The sequence below is a fragment of the Channa argus genome, chromosome 6, assembly GCF_033026475.1.
Source record: "Channa argus isolate prfri chromosome 6, Channa argus male v1.0, whole genome shotgun sequence".
Taxonomy (NCBI): Eukaryota; Metazoa; Chordata; class Actinopteri; order Anabantiformes; family Channidae; genus Channa; species Channa argus.
This window is the reverse complement of record NC_090202.1, coordinates 15625188-15646238: the sequence shown is the minus strand read 5'-3', so window position 1 is coordinate 15646238 and position 21051 is coordinate 15625188. Positions and strand designations below refer to the sequence as shown.

The window sequence follows — 21051 nt, the reverse complement described above, 5'->3', positions numbered from 1 at the left end:
GTCATGTTGCTGTCTGAATAAAAGTGGACCCCATGTATGAGGAGAAAAACAAAAAAACAATTAGTTTGCTAAAATGTATGTTGATAAGACACAATGCCACTAAAAATGTCCTTTGTTAAGATGACAGAGCCTCAAGGCTTTTGGTCACATCAACTCTGTTAAAGAAGTAAAGATGAAGCTTTCAGAGGAGGCTCAATTATGTTTTGGAGATGCTTCTCTTCATCTGCCATAGGCTACCTTGAATCTGTGGTGGGTACAGTCTAATCACAACTTATCATGGACTTCCAACAGGATAATGACCCAAAACAGAAATCTACAGCACAAAGAATGGATGACAGGAAAACCTTGCACTGTTTTGAAATGTCCTGCTCGGAGTCTTGGTCTTAATCCTACTAAACATCTATGGAAAGAGCTAAAACTCAGCTGGAGAAGTCATCAAAACCTGAGAGACCTGGAGCAGGTAGTCAAGAAGAGTGGGAAAAATTGGCAATGGAGACATACAGAAGCCTCATTAAGCTTTTACGCCAATTAAAGCTTTTAATTTTTACATCAAAGCAGTGTGAAATATATTAGGTTAGTCTCAATAAATTTGCCCAAGTATGTTTAATTATTTAAATTTAAAAAAGTAACTAGTCACATTAAACATGGAAAAATGCTTAGCTTTGTCAGTTTCAACATATTTGAGAGACAACTGTGCACTTTGAAGACTACAGACACTTGTATATGTTACTGGTTTATACCGTAGAATAGGCACTATTTACTGTACAAGACTGTATTATACAGATGTATTGATTTTCTTTAAGCATAATCTCTTCAGATGTGTTAAACTGTACAGGGCCCTCTATTCAAATCTGAGCTTGGTCTAAGGTATGTGGGATATAAATGTGGGAAAACCATTCAACGTATTATTTGCATGCAGGCTATGTACAAAAATGTAATAAAATGTATCATTTCCTCAATTAAGATATTGGTCTTGACTGTTTTGATGAAGAAACTAGTGATAAATCAGAATTTCAAAAACAAAATAATTGTTTTTTATGAATATTAATCATATTATCTTACAAATGTTTCCTCCAAAATGCAAAACCATCCGGGCTAACACTAAGGTTTATTCAGTTTATTATAAATGTGTGTAAATATATTACGCTTTGAATGATATTCAAAGGTTAAGGAAGTCGAATTTCAAATTGTTACCTATAAACCGCTGGTTTAAGTACTTTCACTATTTTGCAGCAATAATAAACCAGTAGGTAGGAAGCTGGGTCCATGAAACACACAGCAGGGCGACTCTCCTGTAGGTCGGCACACTGTAAATACACGCCTCTAATAACCCAGTGTTTCGTAGCTGCGTTACCAACCTACAAGGTTTTATCATAGTTGTCGAGAGACACACTACTTTTTGACGTCCCTACTTTTTGATCGAGTTCTCTGGTGACCAATTGATCAAATGTCTTCCTGAGGGGGCGGGAGTGGGGATAGTTGTGGTTCTCGGGAGGAGGGACTTCCTCTTTAGTCGCAGTTGGATGGTTGGGAGCTGCTGAGCTGACACGTAACTGAAGTTAAAGGTGCTATTGAGGCCTCGTCGGGGACTTTAGCTTTTACTTTTTTCATAACCTTGCTGGAATTGCGTCGGAAAAACTAAATCGTGCAGCAGGATAGGAGAACGCCGGTGGGAGTGCTCCGCCTGCGGGTTGTGAGCCGGAGTTTGACGTGAAAATCTGAGCGGCTACTTTGAAGTTACACGGCGGAGTCGTGAGTGGATGTGATGCTAAATTAATGTGTACACACTCAAGTGTTGGTGCTTAACAAGTGTTTTCTGCGTGGAAATGCTCGGAGAGTAAGTTTACTTTCACCGGGAGGGCAAAAGTTGAACCGAAGTTTCCAGCAGCAGAGACGGGGCTTTCTTGAGCAGACCGCGGGGAGGGGTGCGGGACCAACATGGGAAACGGGGTGTGTTCCCGCAGGCAGCGCAAGATCTTCCAGTGTCTGCTGCTGGTCACGGTTGTCTGCGGCATGATGTACTGGGGGATGATCTCGTATGAGATGCACAAACAGCTCAGGAGGGCGGAGACGATGGCACAGAAGTACCAGCAGCATCAGGAGTCTCTGTCGGCACAGCTCCAAGGTAAACAGTGGTGTGATTTGAAGGTGGCGAATGTCACGTCAAAATCCCCTAAGGTAACTATAATATTATTGTGTCGGTGTTTGCCGGCACACGCGGACACCTTTTAAAACAAACATTTTGACTTAGAAAGATTCATTTCATCCATAGTTCAGTTCGGCTTTATTAATGGGTCAAAGTTTGCTCTTGGCCTCTTAACCAAAGTACATTTGGTAGCAGTAGCTGTGCAGCCACAGATAAAAGTTGAAACAAGTATCAAGATGAGCGTAATGGCGCATGTTAAATTTAATAGTCTATCCTCAAAGATTTAAACAGTGTGACCTACTTTAACTGGACTGTAAATACACTACAGCCAGGCTGTGATTTACCTAGATCCTGTGTTCGGCCTTCTAATCTTAGGTTAAGGTCTGAGCACGTGTGGATTTAAGGTTCAGTTGTGAGTTCACTTGGTTGGACAGAGCTGCCTTATTTGTAGGTCTGCAGTAAGAATAATTAGACTCCACACCACGCACAAGTGAGGATTTCTGCAGACTAGAGTCTAGGATACACACGCACACAAACACACCTGGTTGTCGTTCCCAAATTAAAGAACAGTATACTTTAAAGCCACAAAGACAGCCAGAACATCTGCTTCAGCATGAACAGAAGAGTAAAGGCTGACAAAGCTTTTCTTCTTAACATTTAGTTTTTTTCAAGTGATAATGTGTGTGGTTTAACCCCAGAGACCTTTTACTATCTCGTTTGTGAGTCTATTATTGGTAAGGTCAATGTGTCCTTTGCTCCACTGTAGACAACTTATTTTGATATGTTTCTTCAATCTTCTACCCAATTAATCATGAATTTGACCTACACATTAAAACAAATGGTGTTTAGAGAGAAAACAACTTGAAAGAGTAATAGCTGCCATTAAGCTGAGTATATAAGATCTGAGTATATAAGTTCCAGTGTCACAGTTGGATGGTTGGTCAACTGGTTAGTTTGGATTTAGATCAGAGATTGTCTCCTCTAAAGAGTATGGTATGTAAAAGAGTATGTAAAAGTATGCTGCAGTACCATTGTTATCACATTTGCTGGCATGTAGCCAGCAGTTATTTAGTAACGGACCAGAAGCATAATTAAACCAATGTGTTCAAATTAAAAAAAATGAGAAGATATGAACTGACCTATTTGTTTTTATTTTCTGTGCAGAAAAAATCAACACCTGCACTCACATTAGTAAACCTACAATTTCCCCTTGTTGTGTCAATGTTTTGTTAGATTAGTGCTATTAACACTTAAATGTGGGAATTCCTACATCCTGCCTCTGGCTTGACCTACAGTGCTCTCACAGATTTGCTCCGTCCATATAAACATGCTCTGCTCTGCTGACAGGATGTGAGGTTTTGTTTCATGCTATTTATGCCATGAACAGCAGGGTGGAGTACCTGCTCCCACATGGCTTTGTGTATTTAGTCAGAGTATGTGAGTGTTTCAGTCAACAATCTTCCTGGACCCGATCAACAGCCTTTGGTCCATCTAACCACCATTTACCCTGTCCGGAGCTTGTTCCAGCAGAACAGTCACTGTGTTGTCCTGAAGCTTGTACTTAGTACTTTTGTAAAAGCACATGAATACATATGCAAATAGTACTGTATCTTTTATTGTTAGGCAATGCAGCCTGTCACAAATTTGCAGGTTAGGCTTTAAAATGAACAACTTTCCATGATAAATGTGTAGTTCAGCCATGTTTACCTTAATGCCTTCTTGCAGTGTCTTTTTGTATCAATTTGTAAGACAAAGGTAGTTGGGCCAGGGCAGGTGGCAAGACATTAAACAAACCCCTTCATGTTATGCAGTTTTCCAATTCCATCACATGCTAAAGAGCTTCTTTTTTCAGTCTCAGTTACCATTATACACAGGGCAGATATTTAATTTTTTAAAAGATGCAGTAAACATGATCCAGAAACAGAGAGCACTGCAGTATACTATGACAATTTAAATTAAATGGGTATTGCTTAACTCCATTTACATTGCTCAGCTCGTGGGCTCCACACCCGTACTTCCATTGTGAAGCAATGGATTGTTAAGCCAATCATCGGGCGAGGGCCACTTGATATCCATAGTCAACTGTTGAGTTCTGTTTCTCTTGTCCTATATTTAAAGGTGGTCCATAGCTATGGGGTTTGTAAGCCAGCCATATTGATTCACTGTTATCCACTAAAACCACAGGCTGGCAGTTGTCAGTCATTTAAAAGGATCAACTGGCACTTTGTGGTTATGCATGCAGTCCAATAAATCTGTCCCTGTGGTTTAACACTCATTCACTCTCTCACACACACATCATTGTTTGTATGTCAGCTTCAAAACATTAATCAAATGTAATAGTGCAGTCGTCTCCAAATGAGTGTTGTAATTTACTCTAATGAAAGCTCTTGTCTCAAAGAATGAAAGTTAGATTTTGTTGGGATGAATGCAAATAGTTCTACTGCAGTTCCTCCTGCGACTGAAATACTGAGCCGTTGTAGTTTCTAATAGTAATGAAAAGGCTGGATTGTGTCTGGCACTGTGCCTCCAAACATTAATGCCAAATAAACATTTTAGGCATGCAGGAAAACTCAAATAATTTAAGACACTTGTAACCACCAGTTATTATTTGTTATGTGAGTATTAGAGTATTATAGCTGAGTCCGTTCTTGAATGTCAGCATTTTGTTTCTAGGATTATTGCTTGTTCCATCAGACCTGCATTAGCATGCAGAACTCATTATACCAACTTTCTTTGAGTCCCAAATGTTTAAATCTCTCTGCCCTTCAGACTACTGGTCTGGGTCACTGATGAGAGAGGAAGGAGGGTACATGAGATCTGTTCATGATTGGATGCTGCAGATGATCAGACTCACAAACTACACTGGCACCATTCTGTGCCAGAATTCTCAAATAACCAATACCAAGTAGCCAATTCATGACTGTCCTGATTTTTATTATTATTATTATTATTACTATTATTATTTCCATGTTCTATAAGTTTTTTTGGCTCTTTATTTACTTCAGCCTACTTTCAACTAAAACACAGTTCAAACTTCCAAACATTCAGCTTATTAAGGACACATGTACAGCTTTTTAATATTTTTATATACTTTTTTCAGCATTTTCTTTTATCTCATTCAAATGAATAAAGAGACCCTTCAGTTACTCTTCAGCTTTTCTGCTCACGTTTTTTTTAAATTTTGTTAATATGACTAATACTTTTTCACATTTTGCGCATATTGCGAGGCAAAGTCTGAGCAGTTTATAACCTCTCTTCAGCAAATGTGAGTGACATGCAGATTGAAAGCTGTCATTGCCATGGTAATGGTCACAGCTGAATCAGGCCAACAGTTCAGTTTTTTTTTTTGGCTTTGCTTGGAAAATCCTTTCAGCGCTGAAGCACTTAGTGCATTTTCTTTTTGGAAATGCTTTTCTAGTTAGTTTTCAGATCCAGCATCTTCTTAAAATTGTGGAACTGTTAACTATTGGTGAGATTTCCAGGAACCTTGAAGAACTTGCTATATTCATTACAAGTGTTTTCTGTTCAAGATCTATTATTTCTTACTGTGAATAGTTTCATCATGCTAATAATTGTCTACCATCCTTTAATGTCACATGTGAATATGAAACTCCTCGTTTATCAGGTACATTTTATTATGATATTTATAGCTACGTGATTTCTTTGTCCAAACATGTGGTTCACATAAAAATACTGCCTTGCAGCTATTAGAAATCATGGGCGTTAAGCATTTGAGCACAGTAAGTACAGAATGTAAGTTTTTAGAAATAAATAAATATTTATATTCAAACAGTGTGCAGATTGGAAACACAAAACATGCCGTCGTAACTGTGCATCGAAGCTATTATCATTGACTGTATGAGACAATGCAGCCTCCAAACCAACAAAAGTCAACACATTACTTTGAAGTCTGTCTGACGGTTGATCCAGCTAAGCCGTCGGCATCAGAACCAGACGTTGCTTCAGATGATGGTTCAAAGGAGCGGTTGCTTCATTTCCCCATTTCCTGTCTACTGAATGTCTTTTCCTGGCATCCCTCCTTGCATCCCTATTACAAGTGAAAAAGACATAAGGGAAGCCAACGTTTATGCATCTAAACATTGAGGATGTGCTGTGTTATTTGAGGGAGTCTCTTGCCAGGTAGTCACCTGTTTGTGGTTTACCATTTCCGAGTAACCTTTAGTTAACTTTACATAACGTATGTTAAAATGTTTGATTGGCAGTTATAAGAATATCTGTGTGTTGTTCACCAGTGGGAGGTTGATAGAAGGCCACAAGAAATGCTGTATGAGCAGGAAGTTTGAAACCCACAACAGGTTTCCGTGGAAGCTTTACGCAAGTTTGTCCTGACGAAGCAGAAAAATAGATGTTAGTAACATGTTTGGGCTGTACTGCAGTGAAAGCGATGAAATAAGATTCCAAAAACAATGGCTTGTAAATGGATATCTCTTTGTCAAAAGCATCAACAAAAATCTCTGCATCTAACATATTATGTTTCTGGGACCTGACATTTGAACCTGATCGGCTGTGTTCATACAAGTTTCCAGCCCAGTTCGAGCTTGACTGTAGAGACCTTTGATTATTTAGACAATATAGATACATAAACCATTTATACACCTTCTGCATTGTGGGATTATTCTGTGATAAATCTCATGCACTTCCACATCGATCTGGTGTTTGTGTGTGTATGGTCAGAGTGTGAGTGAGAACACAGAAAAAAAACAAAAACACGAGAGACAAAATCCTGGAGCCCTGTGTGATTGATAGTAGTCGAAGTTCACAACACCAGCCGACTCACAGCAATCTCCTCCACATCTAAACCACCAGACCAGTAAAAGTCACCGCCACAGAGAATGCCCTTGTTCTCACTGCTGATGCACTTTAACCATACTGAAAGGGAAATGACTCTTTACTCTAAGGGGAATCCTCAAAGAGTAAATGCTCATTCCAATGCTAAATACGGTTTGAACAAGATATGAGCAGGCGTAAGGCAAAACAGTATGTAGGTATACACCTGGAACAGTGAGTAAATGTACTTATTTGGTTTAAAAAAAAAAAAAGTTAAAAAAAGTTTTTTAAAAATCATTGTACTATTTAACCTATTTTTCTCAGGAATGTTTTCATTATCATGTTTTTGTGAAGTTGAGTAAGTTTTTATATTACTGACACTATTAGTGGGCTTTTAATAATTCAAATACACAAATGCACATTCAGTTGACATCATTTTACACACTGCTGTTTCATAGATATTTTGCCGGCTCAGTCCTTGTCCCCTAGAGGGAGGGTGTGTGCGTTGTGGTGTGACCCGATCGAAGCCAATAGCAACATGGTCTCATCTCTGGCACTGCTTACTGGGGACAAAGCCTCAAATGAAATGTCGCTGGATGCCTGCAATATCTGATTAAGCTCAAGGAAAATAAAGAATTCATAATTATTTGTTAAAATTTCAATCAATTTTACAGACATTAAAGCTGAAGATTGTTTGTTTGTTTCCTCTGAAACTGTGTTACAATGGGAGGTTTACCACTTTCAACAGTGAGGCTGGTCACACCACTGCCCATTGATGATTCAGTGATAATGGTGTGTAATAACCGGTAGTGACAATGATTATATTAAACGTATCATTTTCCAGTGTTTGGCCAGTAAACACCCTGAAGAACCACAGCATGAATCTGCTCAAATTACTTGCCAGATGACACAGTGTGGTATGTAGTGTGGTGCACAGCCATGTGGACGCTTTCCTACTTTTGAGGGAGGCATTGCCACAGAAAGCACAGTAACCTGTATAGCAACTCTGCAGTGAAGACACAAATGTTAATGACAGCATTGAGGAGCGGTGTCATTTGCATAAAAGCAGAAGTAAAGAAACAGTTGTTTTTTAACCTGCTTGACTGTTGCCATCAGGTTGTGAGTGATGGTGCAAGGATTAACAAAAAATGACAGCACCAGGTCGACTAGTTTGTCTGTGAATGTCTGTTCCATGATGTTTGTATAACAAGGTTTTTTTATTCGAAAGTCTGGCTCTCGAATAAAGCACTTCATGTTCAACTAGGTCAAAAGAGTATCCATTTGGATTTAATGTTTTTCGTGTAATGGCTTCAGTAGCCAATAGTTACCTTATTGAATCTTAATGCCAGGTGTGTTTCATTTTCTTTGTGTTTGTGTGTGTGTACATGCATATTTCCCTGAGTGTGTCTTTCCCTCCATTCTTGTTTTGTCCATTTGTTTTTGCCTTCCCCTATTTCACTCTCCATTTCACTCTTCTCCTTCTCAGTTTTTCTAAAACATACAATTATTACAGCAATGTAGTAGGAACTATATTCTAGAATCAGACCTAAAAGAACAACAGCCACACCATCATTTTTACCTGCCTCCCAATGCAGGAAAGTCAGTGAAGATGTGAGAAACTGGACGCAAAGACGCAAAGACTTATTAATTACAACCCAGGTTTGAATTTTAAGTAGACCACAACAGCATCAAAGGTTAATTACATTTAAGGTAGAGTCTATATTTTCATTTTAATTACATACAAAAAAATTTGTAATACCATAGTTTGATGTAATTTATTATTAGTTTCACTTATCAAAACAATGTTACAAAATGCTTCACATTTAATAATAAAGAACAAGGCCTGAAGGACTCTTGGCTCATAAACAGTGCTTTTAAACTGGCCATCAAATCTTATTCTGTCTACTTAGTCATGAATAAGTTGAGTTTTAGAGAATTATTCTTTTTTTTTCTGTTCTACTGTCTACTGATATGCTACCTTTGATATTTATGTATAAAATCTATGATTAGTGAGAATCCTGCACTGTACTACTAATACTAATACTACTACTTACACAGCTGAAAGTCAGAGTTAGGACAATGAAACATCCAGTTATTAAGTAAACACGTTTGTTTTTGAATGCTAAATAAGATCAGTCATGAAAGTGTTGATCCAACTAAGTGTCCACCCTGAGTGCAGACTGTGCACATGAAAATAAAAACTGGTCTTAGCATATAATGGAGTTGCTCACAGGTGTCGTAGAACAGATCTGAGACATTTTTATTAAATTTACGCATCCAGCTAGTTTTTTTCTTATCTGATTTTGCGTAAGTAGCCTTCATATGTTTGCAGTTAAAATGCTGTCTCATTTTAAGCTGTTTATCTCCTTTAGTTTTCCTTCCCCCTTTGTTTCTTTTCGTAGTTGTTGCTTCATTCAAAGCCCTTTCTTAATGCACTTCTCACACACACACACACACACACACACACACACACACACACACACACACACACACACAGCGTCAATAGCCTGTTTTTGCACATTGTTTAGGTTCACAGGTCTGTCTTGAAGCCTTTTGTAAAACCTCGGGCAGCAGTGCATGTCAGGTATCGCAAGTAGATGGAGTAAGTTGATCATGAAAAGGACAGAAAAGACCTGCAGCTTGCCAGCCTGTCCATTACACATTATGTGTCTGTGTGTCTCTATTATCAGCTTCATTACATTGTGCTCTATCACCCCATCCTTTAGTCTGCTGCTCTAATTCCCCACAGGGGTTCTTTCCCCTTTATTTGATTCAATCTTGAATCAGATGAAGGTGAGAAATGGAGGCAATAAAAGAGGTCTCAACAAGAGAGTGTGGAGAGTTTAGGGAGGACACCTGGAAGGATTAGAAGTGAATCCAAGAGCTAAAACCAACTCTTGGTTAGATAAAGAGGTATACAAGAGCTTTTGCGTTAGGAAGGCATATTAATGACTTCTCTTTGCTAAGAATTAAATACAAGGCATTTACTATACCACCTACATTGTCAGAAAGGGTTAGCACTAGATAAGTGAGCTGTTAATAAAGGCGAGCCCTTTCAAAAATCCTTCTGCAATTATCTAAGTTCTCTAAAGCTTGTAATGGATCACTGGGGCTAGACACAGCCCACCAGGCACAGAAGCAGCCTGAACCACAGTATTCTTAAATAACTTTAAACCACCAGTCTTGTGAGGAATACCACAGCTGTATGTCAGTGGATAAGCTGTCATGTGCTGCCATCACACTGTGGCTGAATAAATATCACACCTGGCTCTCATATCAGTCACTAAAATGTATATTCTGTCTGTGTTTGCCTCTCTATAAATGATTGTTTAAGCATTTGGTGAGTGCATGTGTTTTCATTACTGTGCATTTTTCTCACATAGCTCTTTCTTGTTTTGTTTACCCTCCACCTGGTTTGTACAAAGTTCAAGCCGATCACTAACCATCAGTGTTCTCTACCTCCCTCCATTCATCTCCCTCTATCTACTTCTGCTTTATATGTTCAGTGGTATATGAGCACCGCTCCAGGTTGGAGAAGTCTCTGCAGAAGGAGAGGTTAGAGCACAAAAAGGCCAAAGAAGGTGAGAAAAATCCCTTGTACGCTCTGATTGATTAGGTTTTTCTCATATTGTGCTGAAGTATCATGAAGTACAACAAATATGATTCAGAAGAAGTTATGTACAAACTCTGACACTATAAATCCAGAAAAAAGGTTTTCTCAACTACCATGTACAAGCAATTTTTAAAGAATTCATAATTCAGTTTCTCCCTTAGGTGGTTCAGACCTGTCATGCACATTATAATCCCATTCAGTAGATTACCTTTTTCCAGAAGGGGGAAAAACCCACTTGTTTGATTTCAGAATTATAGTGGCTTAATCTAAATGACATTTTTGTGAACAAAACCTTGTCACATCTGATGCAGAACATGCAGATATATTTATATTTGTAAATTTAGCGGCATTTATTATGCTGATGATACGATCTCATGGACAAGCAGCTGCATTATGAACTTTTTACAGTTAAGAGACTTTGGTGAATCTGAAGTGGAAAATTGGAAACAAACCTCATTAAGAAAAGTGAGGGAAAGTGAATAAAGGATTACCAAAGTGTTCTTGTATGAGGCCCAATTTGTCATTTTTGTGATTGGACGGAAGACTTGCCGGGTAATAAACTCTGTTAAAAGTCAGTATAGTGTGGTACTTTTTATTATTTATTTATTTGTATGAAACGTTTAGGAATTAGGCTGGCTGTAGCATGGGGCTCAAGGTGAATCCACCCAAAGGGTCACATAGTGATGCTCTAGTATCTCATAGATACAAGCAAGGTATTTTTTGTGTCAGCTTATAACGCACAAGGTTTGGCCTCCTCTGATTGGTTAGAAGGGTGAGCCAGTGTGGTTCTATGAGTCTATGTCACTGGAGGCATCAACAGCACCTCTCCACATGAAGTTACGGAGAGTATTTGTATTTTTTTATTTATTTAATTATTCATTATTTATATATTTTTTTAAAAAGTTCCATACTGTAGTATTAACATAATACTAATAATTTTCTATTGAATCCATTAAAATGTAAGAAATAATATTTCAACATGTGCTGTTCGTTGTTTGCTAGATTACCTGGTTTATAAACTCGAAGCACAACAGTCACTAAACAAAGAGAAGGTACGTTTTTATCCACATACTCATATTTTTCTTCTCAAAATCTCTTTAATGTGTTCAGTTTCTGCTGCCTGTTTGTGTTGCTGTGTCAAATGTTTAAAAAGAGCTTTGTAGCACAGCCAGTTTAGTTTTGAAAAGTGCTATGCAAACAGAGCTGCTGTACTGTAAATGCCACTAGCAGCTATAATTAGTCTCCATCTGCTATTGAATAAGTGAGCATCGACTTCGAAATTATCAAGTTTTGTAACCTTTGGTTTATTTTTTACTCAACAGCAAGATGCCAGCAGCAGATTAAATTCGCTACAAGTGCAACATCAGCTGTTAAAGGTATGGAGGGGTGGAGGTCATATTTTCACAGAAACATTTTCTATGATACCAAATACAAAACAAAGGCCATTTGAAGATAGGATTTTATGTTCCTCTCTGTTAGAACCAGCATGATGACCTGAAGAAGCAGTATTACGACCTGCAGGAACAGCACCAAGCGCAGGGGGAGGACCATGGCCGGCTGCTCAACGAACACAAAGAGCGCTATGAGAAACTGCAACAGACTAAAGAGCTGGAAGTCTCTCAACTCAAAGGTACCCGAGGCCCCAAACAGAGATATCATTATTTTACTTTTAATTTGTAATTTGCGTTTTTTCTTTTCTTTCGGCTTATCCTGTAAGTTCAGGGTCGCCACAGCAGATCATTAGTCCGGTTGATTTGGCTCAGATTTTACACAGATGCTCTTCCTTCCTTCCCGGCGTGACCCTCCCCAGTTTCTACCGGCACTGTGCGGCCGGGGATTGGGATGGGCTATTGGCCGTTGAGTGTCTTGACCAGGAACCCGAACCGCGAACCTCCCACCCTATGGCCACTCTACCAACTGAGCCATTGCCGCCCCCTAATTTTTACTCTGCTTTAACCACGATTTATTGTGCACACGCTCAAATATAAACTTTACAGCTATATGTAAAAACCTACATCCATACTGTAAGTGAACATTTTAACTTGCACACATACAGTGTATGTATCTTATTAGGCTGAAATGGCTTCAAAGGCTTTATGCGCATTCTCTAATCTCCAAAGATCTAAACCGCACTGGAAACTATGTTTTTCCTAGTATTAACCATCTAGCTCAGTTGTTAAGATGGTCATCCTTGGACCACAGGGTCAGCGGTTCGATCCCCGGTCCCGGCTATCTGTCGAAGTGTCTCTGGGCAAGACACTGAACCCGATAGAAATTGAGGAGGGTTGCGCTCAGGAAGGGCATCCGTCGTGAAATCTGTGCCAAATCAACGTGATCGGACAATGACCTGCTGTGGCGACCCTGAACTCACGGGATAAACCGAAAGGACAAAAAAAAAACCTCTGATCTTAAAACAAGTCTGGATTTATTTTGACATTTTTTTTTTTTTTTTGCCTTGCTGTATGATGCTAATTCACATGTAGCCATTGTTTTGAACAAGTGGGGAAATAGGTGAAACAAAATTGTAGTTTTATGCGTTTCCTGTTAAGTTGCATATTTTTTGTTTGTAACCTTAGATAATGTATATAACCTGAGAGAGGAAAATAAACAACTGAGGAAAGCCCACCATGACATTCATGTACAGCTTCAGGATGCACAGGTGAGAACAGACTGATTCCTTTTTCATTTGTTTTTTGCCATATTCCTTGGTCCGCTTGACACATTTGTTAAAGCCTTAATTTAAAATAAATTTTTATTTCTTGCTGTTTGGTTTTATTTTTTTTCAGGTGCAGCATCAGGATCTGAAGGCAGCCCACGACCAGCTCGTACTGACAGTGGAAGACCACAAGAGTGCGCTGGCTGCAGCTCAGGTAGAACTGCAGACAGCTGCCATCTCATTGTTTGCTGCAGTCACTTTATTCAACAGCTAACTTGTATATCTGTAGAATTTCTGCATAAATATTACCTAAAACGTGATCTGACAAGTCCTAAAATTAGACAAAAGGAACTCATTTAAACACATAAGACAAAAAAGAGCCACTTAATGTAGTTATCGTGGAAAAGGATCTAATCCTAAATAATTGTTGTGGCTAAAGTATGTGAACTCATGCCATCAGTAGCTTGTGTGATAGATTTTAGAAATTATCATGTGTTTGGTCACATTTATGTAGAAATTGAGAAGTTTTTACATTTTTCATTCATTACTGTTTATGGCTCAACACATAATATCACTGAGGACTTTAGCTCCCAGTCCATGGCCAATTTTTGTGTTTTGTGTTGCAAAGTCGGTTCCTTGAGAATATTTTGAGAACTAGCTTTATTGAGTCATAAGACTTTTTTGTGCGTTTTGTCAAAGTTTAAAAAGTGGAGTAACTGCTGATTCTGGCTGTCTGTGGCAAGAGCTTGGATGCCATTTACCTTAACACATGTCAGTGTTAAATGAGTTTGAAGTGGTTATTTCAAAGTAAAATGTTACTTACTGGGGCTTTAAATGCAATTAGAAATGAAGGTTTTACAGGAAAACTCAATGCCAAGAGCAGCTAACAGATCATCTCCCCTGTGCTGCATCCTTCTTCCTGGGACCTTTACTTTAGCCTTCCTAATAAAGCCGTTCGTGTATTGCAGTGGACTCAACAATTATCAGTTCATAAGGGGAAAAATACCTGAGGTGTTGATGGGTTTTGGGTAATTAGATCAGATGTTGCTGTTTCTCCTTGTGACTGACCTTTTGAAACACCTCAGTGGTTAATTGAATTAACAGTTCTCTGCTGATTTGTTTGTGATGCTTTTGTTCCCTGTCTTTTGTTTTTCTTTCACTCCCTGTCTGTCTGCATTTGTAAATTTGTTTTAAAGCCTGTCCTGCTTTCCATCAGTGCTTCACACACACACACGCACACACAAAGACGCACACACAAAAACACACACACTTACACTAACCCACTCTTTCTTCCACTCCAGGGGGTTTGGTTTAGCCAGGGCAGCATATCTAAAGCATGTCGCAGCCAATCAGTTGAAAAGAAGTTATGTAGGGACTGGAGCGAGACAAAGACAGGAGAAATTTAGAAAGAGTTTTAAGAATTTAAATGTCAGGCTTGTTTACAAAACTACAGTTGGGTTTATAAAAATTGGAACGGTGGTTTATTGCCATTTGGTGTCCGATTGAGCAAAGTCAACACTTACAGCTTTAATTCAAGGGGTTTGACAAAAGTGTGCCATTAACCATTCAGGAATTACAGCCATTTTTATACACACACCACCACTTTTCTTGGCTCATTAGTAATGGAATAAACTAACATAATTACAAAAATAAGGATTGACTTTAGTACCTGGAGGAAAATCCTTTGCAGTCCATTACTGCCTAAGGTCTAAATTTCCTTTACTGCTGCTCCCCTCAGCAGCCGTTTTTATTTTTTGGGTCATTGTGTATTCAGTTTTGTCTTCAGAAAGTGTAAAAGCTGCTCTGTTGGGTTGTAATCAGGAGATTTGGCCAGTGAGGAATATCTTATTTCCCTGTATGTTTTCGGTCACTGTCCATCTGCAACATGAAACATTGGCCTACCAGTTTTGCAGCATTTGGCTGAACCTGAGCAGAGAGTATAAATGCCCAGATACTTATAATTGTTCCAATATTTATGAACCTAACTGTATGCATAGACAAATATTTACAGTATGTATAAATAAGTGGTGTCATTTTAATAGAATGGCAGGCTAAATTACGTAGTTGGTCAATTTGATAAGCTATATGAGAATATGTAGCTCTAGGGGTGGTACCATCAGGATTCTCTTAACTCTCCTGTGGATTCATGTGCTGTTTCCTTTAGGTACAGGTGGATGCATACAAGCAGTTGAAGGAGTCTCTAAACAGAGTACCCAGCCTTAGAGAGACTAAGCAAAACCCTCAGCAGCCACAAGCAGCCGCCAAAGCATTTGAGTCCAATGTTCATGAAGCCCCGCACATACAGCGGCTCAGCAGCACAATACTACCACACAAAGAGGAGCCTCAAGAACATCACCAGCAAGTTGAGTCCAAGGTAACAAAGAATTTTCTCTTTTTGCCTTTAGTATATTACTTTTATATGTTTTCATAGGATACAAATTTTGGTTCTTCGTAGTTGGACCACCAAGATGTGCATGCACACTTTCTGTCCCATCCCACCGTGTCCCAGAACGCCTTGTTGGAGAAAGAGGAGGATCAAGAGGGAGAAGCGGAGAGGAGGAGGGAGCTAGCGGAGGAGGAAATGGCTCAAGCGGGACAACCTCAGAAGCTGGAGGAGGACCCAGATCAACCTCAGGATGAGCAACAGGAGGAGGAGGGGCCAGAGCAGGAGGAGCCAGACGAGAATGTTTTGGACCGCCAAAGACGTCATCCACAACCGGTCAGAACTGGTTGAGACTAGTTTTAAAAAACTGGCTTAAGTTTACTGTATTTGATTTGAGAGTGATATGTTAGTTTTAACCCTTTAAGTTAGTCAGGTGTCCTTGTCATACTGATAATGTCAACATTAAACAAAGAAGTCAAGTGTCGCGTTCATGCTTTTATTCTGTAATTTCTATCAAATTCATCTTACCGAAAGATAAATTTTATCTTACAGCTGTAAGATATGTCTCAAATAGCAACAAATTGGATTTATACCAATGTCCCTTCTCTTTTTGCTCATTAATTTGCATCCAATTGAAACCTGAAAGGATCCCCGTGCAGAGCTGCATCAGGATGCTCAGCTGCAGCAGGAGGGACACGCTCAGGTAGAGCTGATAAAGTCACCCTATGAGCAACAGCAGGAGCAGCAGCGCCTTGAAGCTCAGAGGGCAGAGGAGCGCAGGCAGATCCAGATGCGACAGCAGGCCCTGCAGGCCGAGAGGGAGAGGGTTCTAAAGGAGAGGGAGCGGAGGCTGAAGGAGGAGAAAGAAAGAGAGGAGCAGCAGCACAGGGAGGCTGACAGACGGGAGCAACTGCTGCAAGAGGAGCATCAAAGGTCAGATTATCAGAGTTGATTCAAATATTTGATCTCTCATGTTTTGTCTTTAAATTCTAATGCAAAAGAGGTCATTATTTCTGCTGTTGAAATAATTTAAAATTCACATTAAGCCAGTTTCTTGATGTCTTAGTTTTTTTAATGTAAAGTCAACATTTAATGAGATTGAAATCACATTATGTAGCTGAAACAAATAAGTAGTTCTTCCTGCAAACTGCATTAAAATTGAGTGTGGTGTTTGCCAGTCAGCAAAGTCCTCATTCTCAAAACTCCTGGCAACAGCAGACACATCCAAGAGAAAACGTAATCATTTGATTAAAGTCTGAGACAAAATCTTTGTAACACACAAATGTATCTACTTCAAGACCAACAGGAACAATATCAATACAGCTAGATATCATAGTATCAAAACAATATCAAAATGGTATCAAAACAATGATATTTTCATATTTCTCATTATTGAAAATCTGTTATGATAGAGGATTCATCTGACTGCTATGTACCGTCATTGTTGTTGTCAGGAAGAGGACTGAATATGAGAACACAGACAATGATGCTGTTCCCGGAGAAGATCACCGCGTCGATGACGAAGAAGGTGAGACAGAAAAATTATAGTAAAAGAATCCAGATAAAATGTAATTTACACAGCTTAATATTGTGGGTCATTAAGCGAGAACACAGCTTAGAAAAAGTCCTATAAAATATCAAATAATTAATTGTTCTTAAGTACAGCATATTAAAAGCTTTTAGTCTGATGGTGCCATTTTTGTTTTGACTTTATAATTACATATACACGTGTGTGTGTGTGTGTGTGTGTGTGTGTGTGTGTGTGTGTACAGAGGGAGATTTGTTACACGAAGAGGAGGAGAAACAAGTAGTGGATCACAGAGTCCCATCACATCAGCAGGTCTGTCCATCCATGTTTTGACTTCGTCTGTTAAGACCTGTTTGTATCATCTGTTTAGTCTTTCAGTTAATTTACTCATTCAGCTGACATTCACAACAGTGTGTCACGTGTCATACATCTGTTCATCGAGACATCATATCCCCTCTATCCATCTTGCCCTTGTCAGTCAAATTAGGGCTCTATTGTTCAAAAACTCTCGCAATCAGTTTCATTTGACAAACATATCAATAAACTTACCTCTAATCCTCCAAATATATTAGTAATATTTTTATATAGGTTTTATTTCAGTCTTGTCCAAATTAACCCACTATTAATCCTGTATTATAATGTCTTAATCACATCTTTTTAGGCTGCTTTAGATGGTGAGCTGGACCCAGAGGACGACCCCAACAACCAGGGAGAGGATGAGTTTGAGGAGGCAGAGGATGAGCGAACACAGCACAGGGTAGCAGAGCCTGAAGAAGACGGGGTAGAGGAAGAAGAGGAGGCCGCAGCACCAGCCCAGCACATAGGTGCACACCCAGGTCCTGAACACCCTGTTGTGGAGGAGGAACTAGTGGTGAGTAAGGAGAAGGGCTAAGTTTTTCTATACTTTCACCTTTGATATTAGATGGTGAGCAATACTGTTTATCAATATCAATTTTATAAACTCAATTTTAAAATGGCAATATGTTGTTTTTAATTTTATTTTCCACTGAAAGCATTTTCCCCCTGACGGGTAATTTATTGTAGGACTTCTGGATTAGACTTTCAGCGTTAGTTTATCCTGGTGCACCTAATAATCTGCCAAGGAGTCAGCGAAGAACGAAAGAGTAGAACTAAAGTCCGTCCCTTCAGGATTCAGGATTTTATAGAGCTTTTTCAATGTGGCAGACTATTGTGGCTGATTTTGCAACAGCTTGTCCAAAAAACCCTGTGGTGCATGTCGCAATGCGTTTATAATGGCTGGCCTGGGAGAATTCACAGGGCATCGGTTTAATTAAATGTTGTCGTTGTGACATCGCCTATTCCAGATGGGACTGCAAAGTGAAGAGCAAAATATGTAACAATATGTAGGTAACGTTTAATTTTTTTTTTGGGACTTTTTTCAGATGGCAGGAAACCCAGATCAACAAGAAGACCCAGTGGATGACCAGTACCAGGAGGAAATAGAAGATGAGGTTTGTAATGCTTTACAAACAGGGAAAAAAAAAACATTGGTTGGGAGGGAAAAAAAATGACATGCAGCAAAAAATAACTTAACACCAACAGCTACACAAATATGCATAATACTGGATGTCTCGGGGTCCACGGTGGAGACATCAAGTTTTATTTTTTAATTATTTAAAATCATCTATTATTAAACATTCTCTTGCTGTTGCTGTGAAGGCCCAGGAGGATTTAGCTGATGGCCACAAGAGAGGGGAGGAAGTGGAGGAGGAAGGAGAGGATCCATATAATGAGGAGAACATAGAACAGGTGAGGTCTGATGAGAGACAGAGGGGTTCATGAAAAAGCGGCATTTTATTCCCACACCCTTAAACCAGAGCCTATGCAAAATGTACTTACAAGTTGGTCAGGGAGTTAGTGGTGTTAGTGTGTTTCGTCCTGTAACTTAAACCCGGCCCATGCACGTCATCCTAATGAATGAAGGAGATCAGGTGTCCAACATGTTTGGGTGTCAGGTTACCAACTGAGCTCAGTTTGTTTAATTTGCCCTATGAGAAAAACTGTTAGAATGGAAAGCTAATTTATATTATAATTTATTATAATTTTCAAAACTATGATATTTAGCACATATGCTGTTTATTATAGTATAGTATAGAGTATAGTGTCAGTATAATGAATAAGTGAGTTAATATTATGTCTGTTAGATTGGTTGTCTTCAAATGTAAAATGGTAGAGCCTACGTGGTAAACATACAAAAACTTTTCTACAAAAACTGTAGAAATTAGATAGTTAGATTAATACATGTCATGGCTGTTAAATTGTAACCTTAAAAGTTTTGTGCTTTTGTTTGCTATGGTTCAGGATGGAGTAAAAAACCAGCAGGGATCAAGAAAAGAGGGGGATCAAAGAAAAGACACTGGGAATAATGAGGACGAGAACTACGAAGAGGAGGGAGGGGAGGATATAGCTGGTCAAAACAAGGGAACCAATCAGAGGGCAGAGATGTAGAATGGACGCAGACATTGACCAGCTGCAATGCCTTCTTGCCCGCCTTTAGAGCTTATCCGGTTTTCTTCTCCTCCTTTTCCAAAGGAATAAAACCAGCCATCCATACAGGGTTCCACTGAGGAAAGTTGGGACACTATGCTGGAAGATTAGATCCTATTCCAATCGTTGTGATTGGAACTGATCTGCTAACACTGTGGAGATGGACAATTTATAGGAATGATATAGAATATATATATCATTTTAAAATATGTTTGCTTTTCTGTCTACTTGCATGTCTGCCTGATTACCTACCTGCCTTTTCTTTTTTTTTTTCTTTTTTTAAACAGACAGGCAGAGAATGTATTTTTATCATGTGTTCCTTTATGTAAAGAAAGCAAAAATAACTTGTTATTCTAATGGTCTTCTGTTCAGGCCTTTATAGATTTCTATGTTTTATGCAAAAGTTCTTTGTAGAGTTAAAATTTTAATTTACATCTCGCATTATGACCAAGAGATTTTCTGTTATTTATTGTTACTTGTAACAACTCAGACAATCATGAAAAGTGCAAAGTTTCTTTTCTTTTTCCCCTCACTAAACTTTACCAACTTCTTGTTGGTGATGTTGATACACAGGAGTATTTTCTCTGAATATTTTTGCAAAATAATGCCAATCAGAAAGACACTTTGTGCCGAACGTGTCAGACTAACATGTGCCTTTCCATTTTTGGAAACCTCTTCCACGTCTTAATCATTTTATGTTTCAGTAGGGCAAGAGAGCTGAGAGAATCCAAGTTAGTGCTGAATCTCTTGTGTTCTGCTTCAGAATGCCTGTAAATCAAACGCTGTGTCATGTCGACTGCTGTTGTGAACTAAATTCACAAAGTCTAATGTAATTTAATGCAAAAATATTTGCATCATCAGTTGTACAATGTCTAGAAAACATGCTGACCATTTATACTTTTTTTCACCAGTTATATTTCTTACAAAAATGGGATTTTGGTTGTATTTAACCATGTTTGTCACCTGAATGGTGAGTGGAATAAAGAGGTTGAGGAATGTCAGGTAATTTTATTTTATTTTTTTAAATATATATATCTCCATACACTATGTATCTCCATGCATTATTTCTAGTAATTTTACTAGTAATTTTTAGGTGATTCATACTATAATATATAATAATAAGGCTATAATACTACAACAATATTCTAAAGAATGTTTTTAGCGCCATAAATATACAAAAGATTGAACGCAATAGTATGAAGAGACCTCAGAGTTGTGCTGTTATGTTAAAGCCTCAGCCGTAATAAAAAAAACAGTTGCATGACTAATGACAGGTATTTAAGGATGTATTGTTAACTTGTAGAACTGGAAATAGACTCAACATAATATTGTTAATTTATCATAGCTGCTCACATGTTTACACCTGCACTACAATCAGTGAATGTTCCCAAGATAAATGTGTCTAGTTCCTTATCTGCACTTTTCTGTT

General features: G+C 38.7%; 1 protein-coding gene across 2 annotated transcripts; it reads left to right on the top strand.

Moving 5' to 3' along the window:
• Positions 1-1502: 1502 nt before the first annotated feature.
• On the top strand, positions 1503-20623 carry golim4a (golgi integral membrane protein 4a). Of its 2 annotated transcripts, none has more exons than XM_067507714.1 (16): positions 1503-2125; positions 10441-10515; positions 11550-11599; positions 11870-11923; positions 12027-12177; positions 13124-13206; positions 13334-13417; positions 15368-15577; positions 15713-15922; positions 16233-16519; positions 17041-17114; positions 17359-17426; positions 17776-17985; positions 18518-18586; positions 18795-18884; positions 19437-20623. In XM_067507714.1, exons 1-16 carry the CDS (start codon positions 1939-1941, stop codon positions 19581-19583), a joined length of 2049 nt encoding a protein of 682 aa, XP_067363815.1. In that variant the 5' UTR covers positions 1503-1938; the 3' UTR covers positions 19584-20623. The 2 variants fall into 2 exon arrangements, with proteins under 2 accessions (XP_067363815.1, XP_067363814.1); XM_067507713.1 differs by having other exon boundaries at positions 15659-15922.
• The last annotated feature ends 428 nt before the right edge of the window (positions 20624-21051 follow it).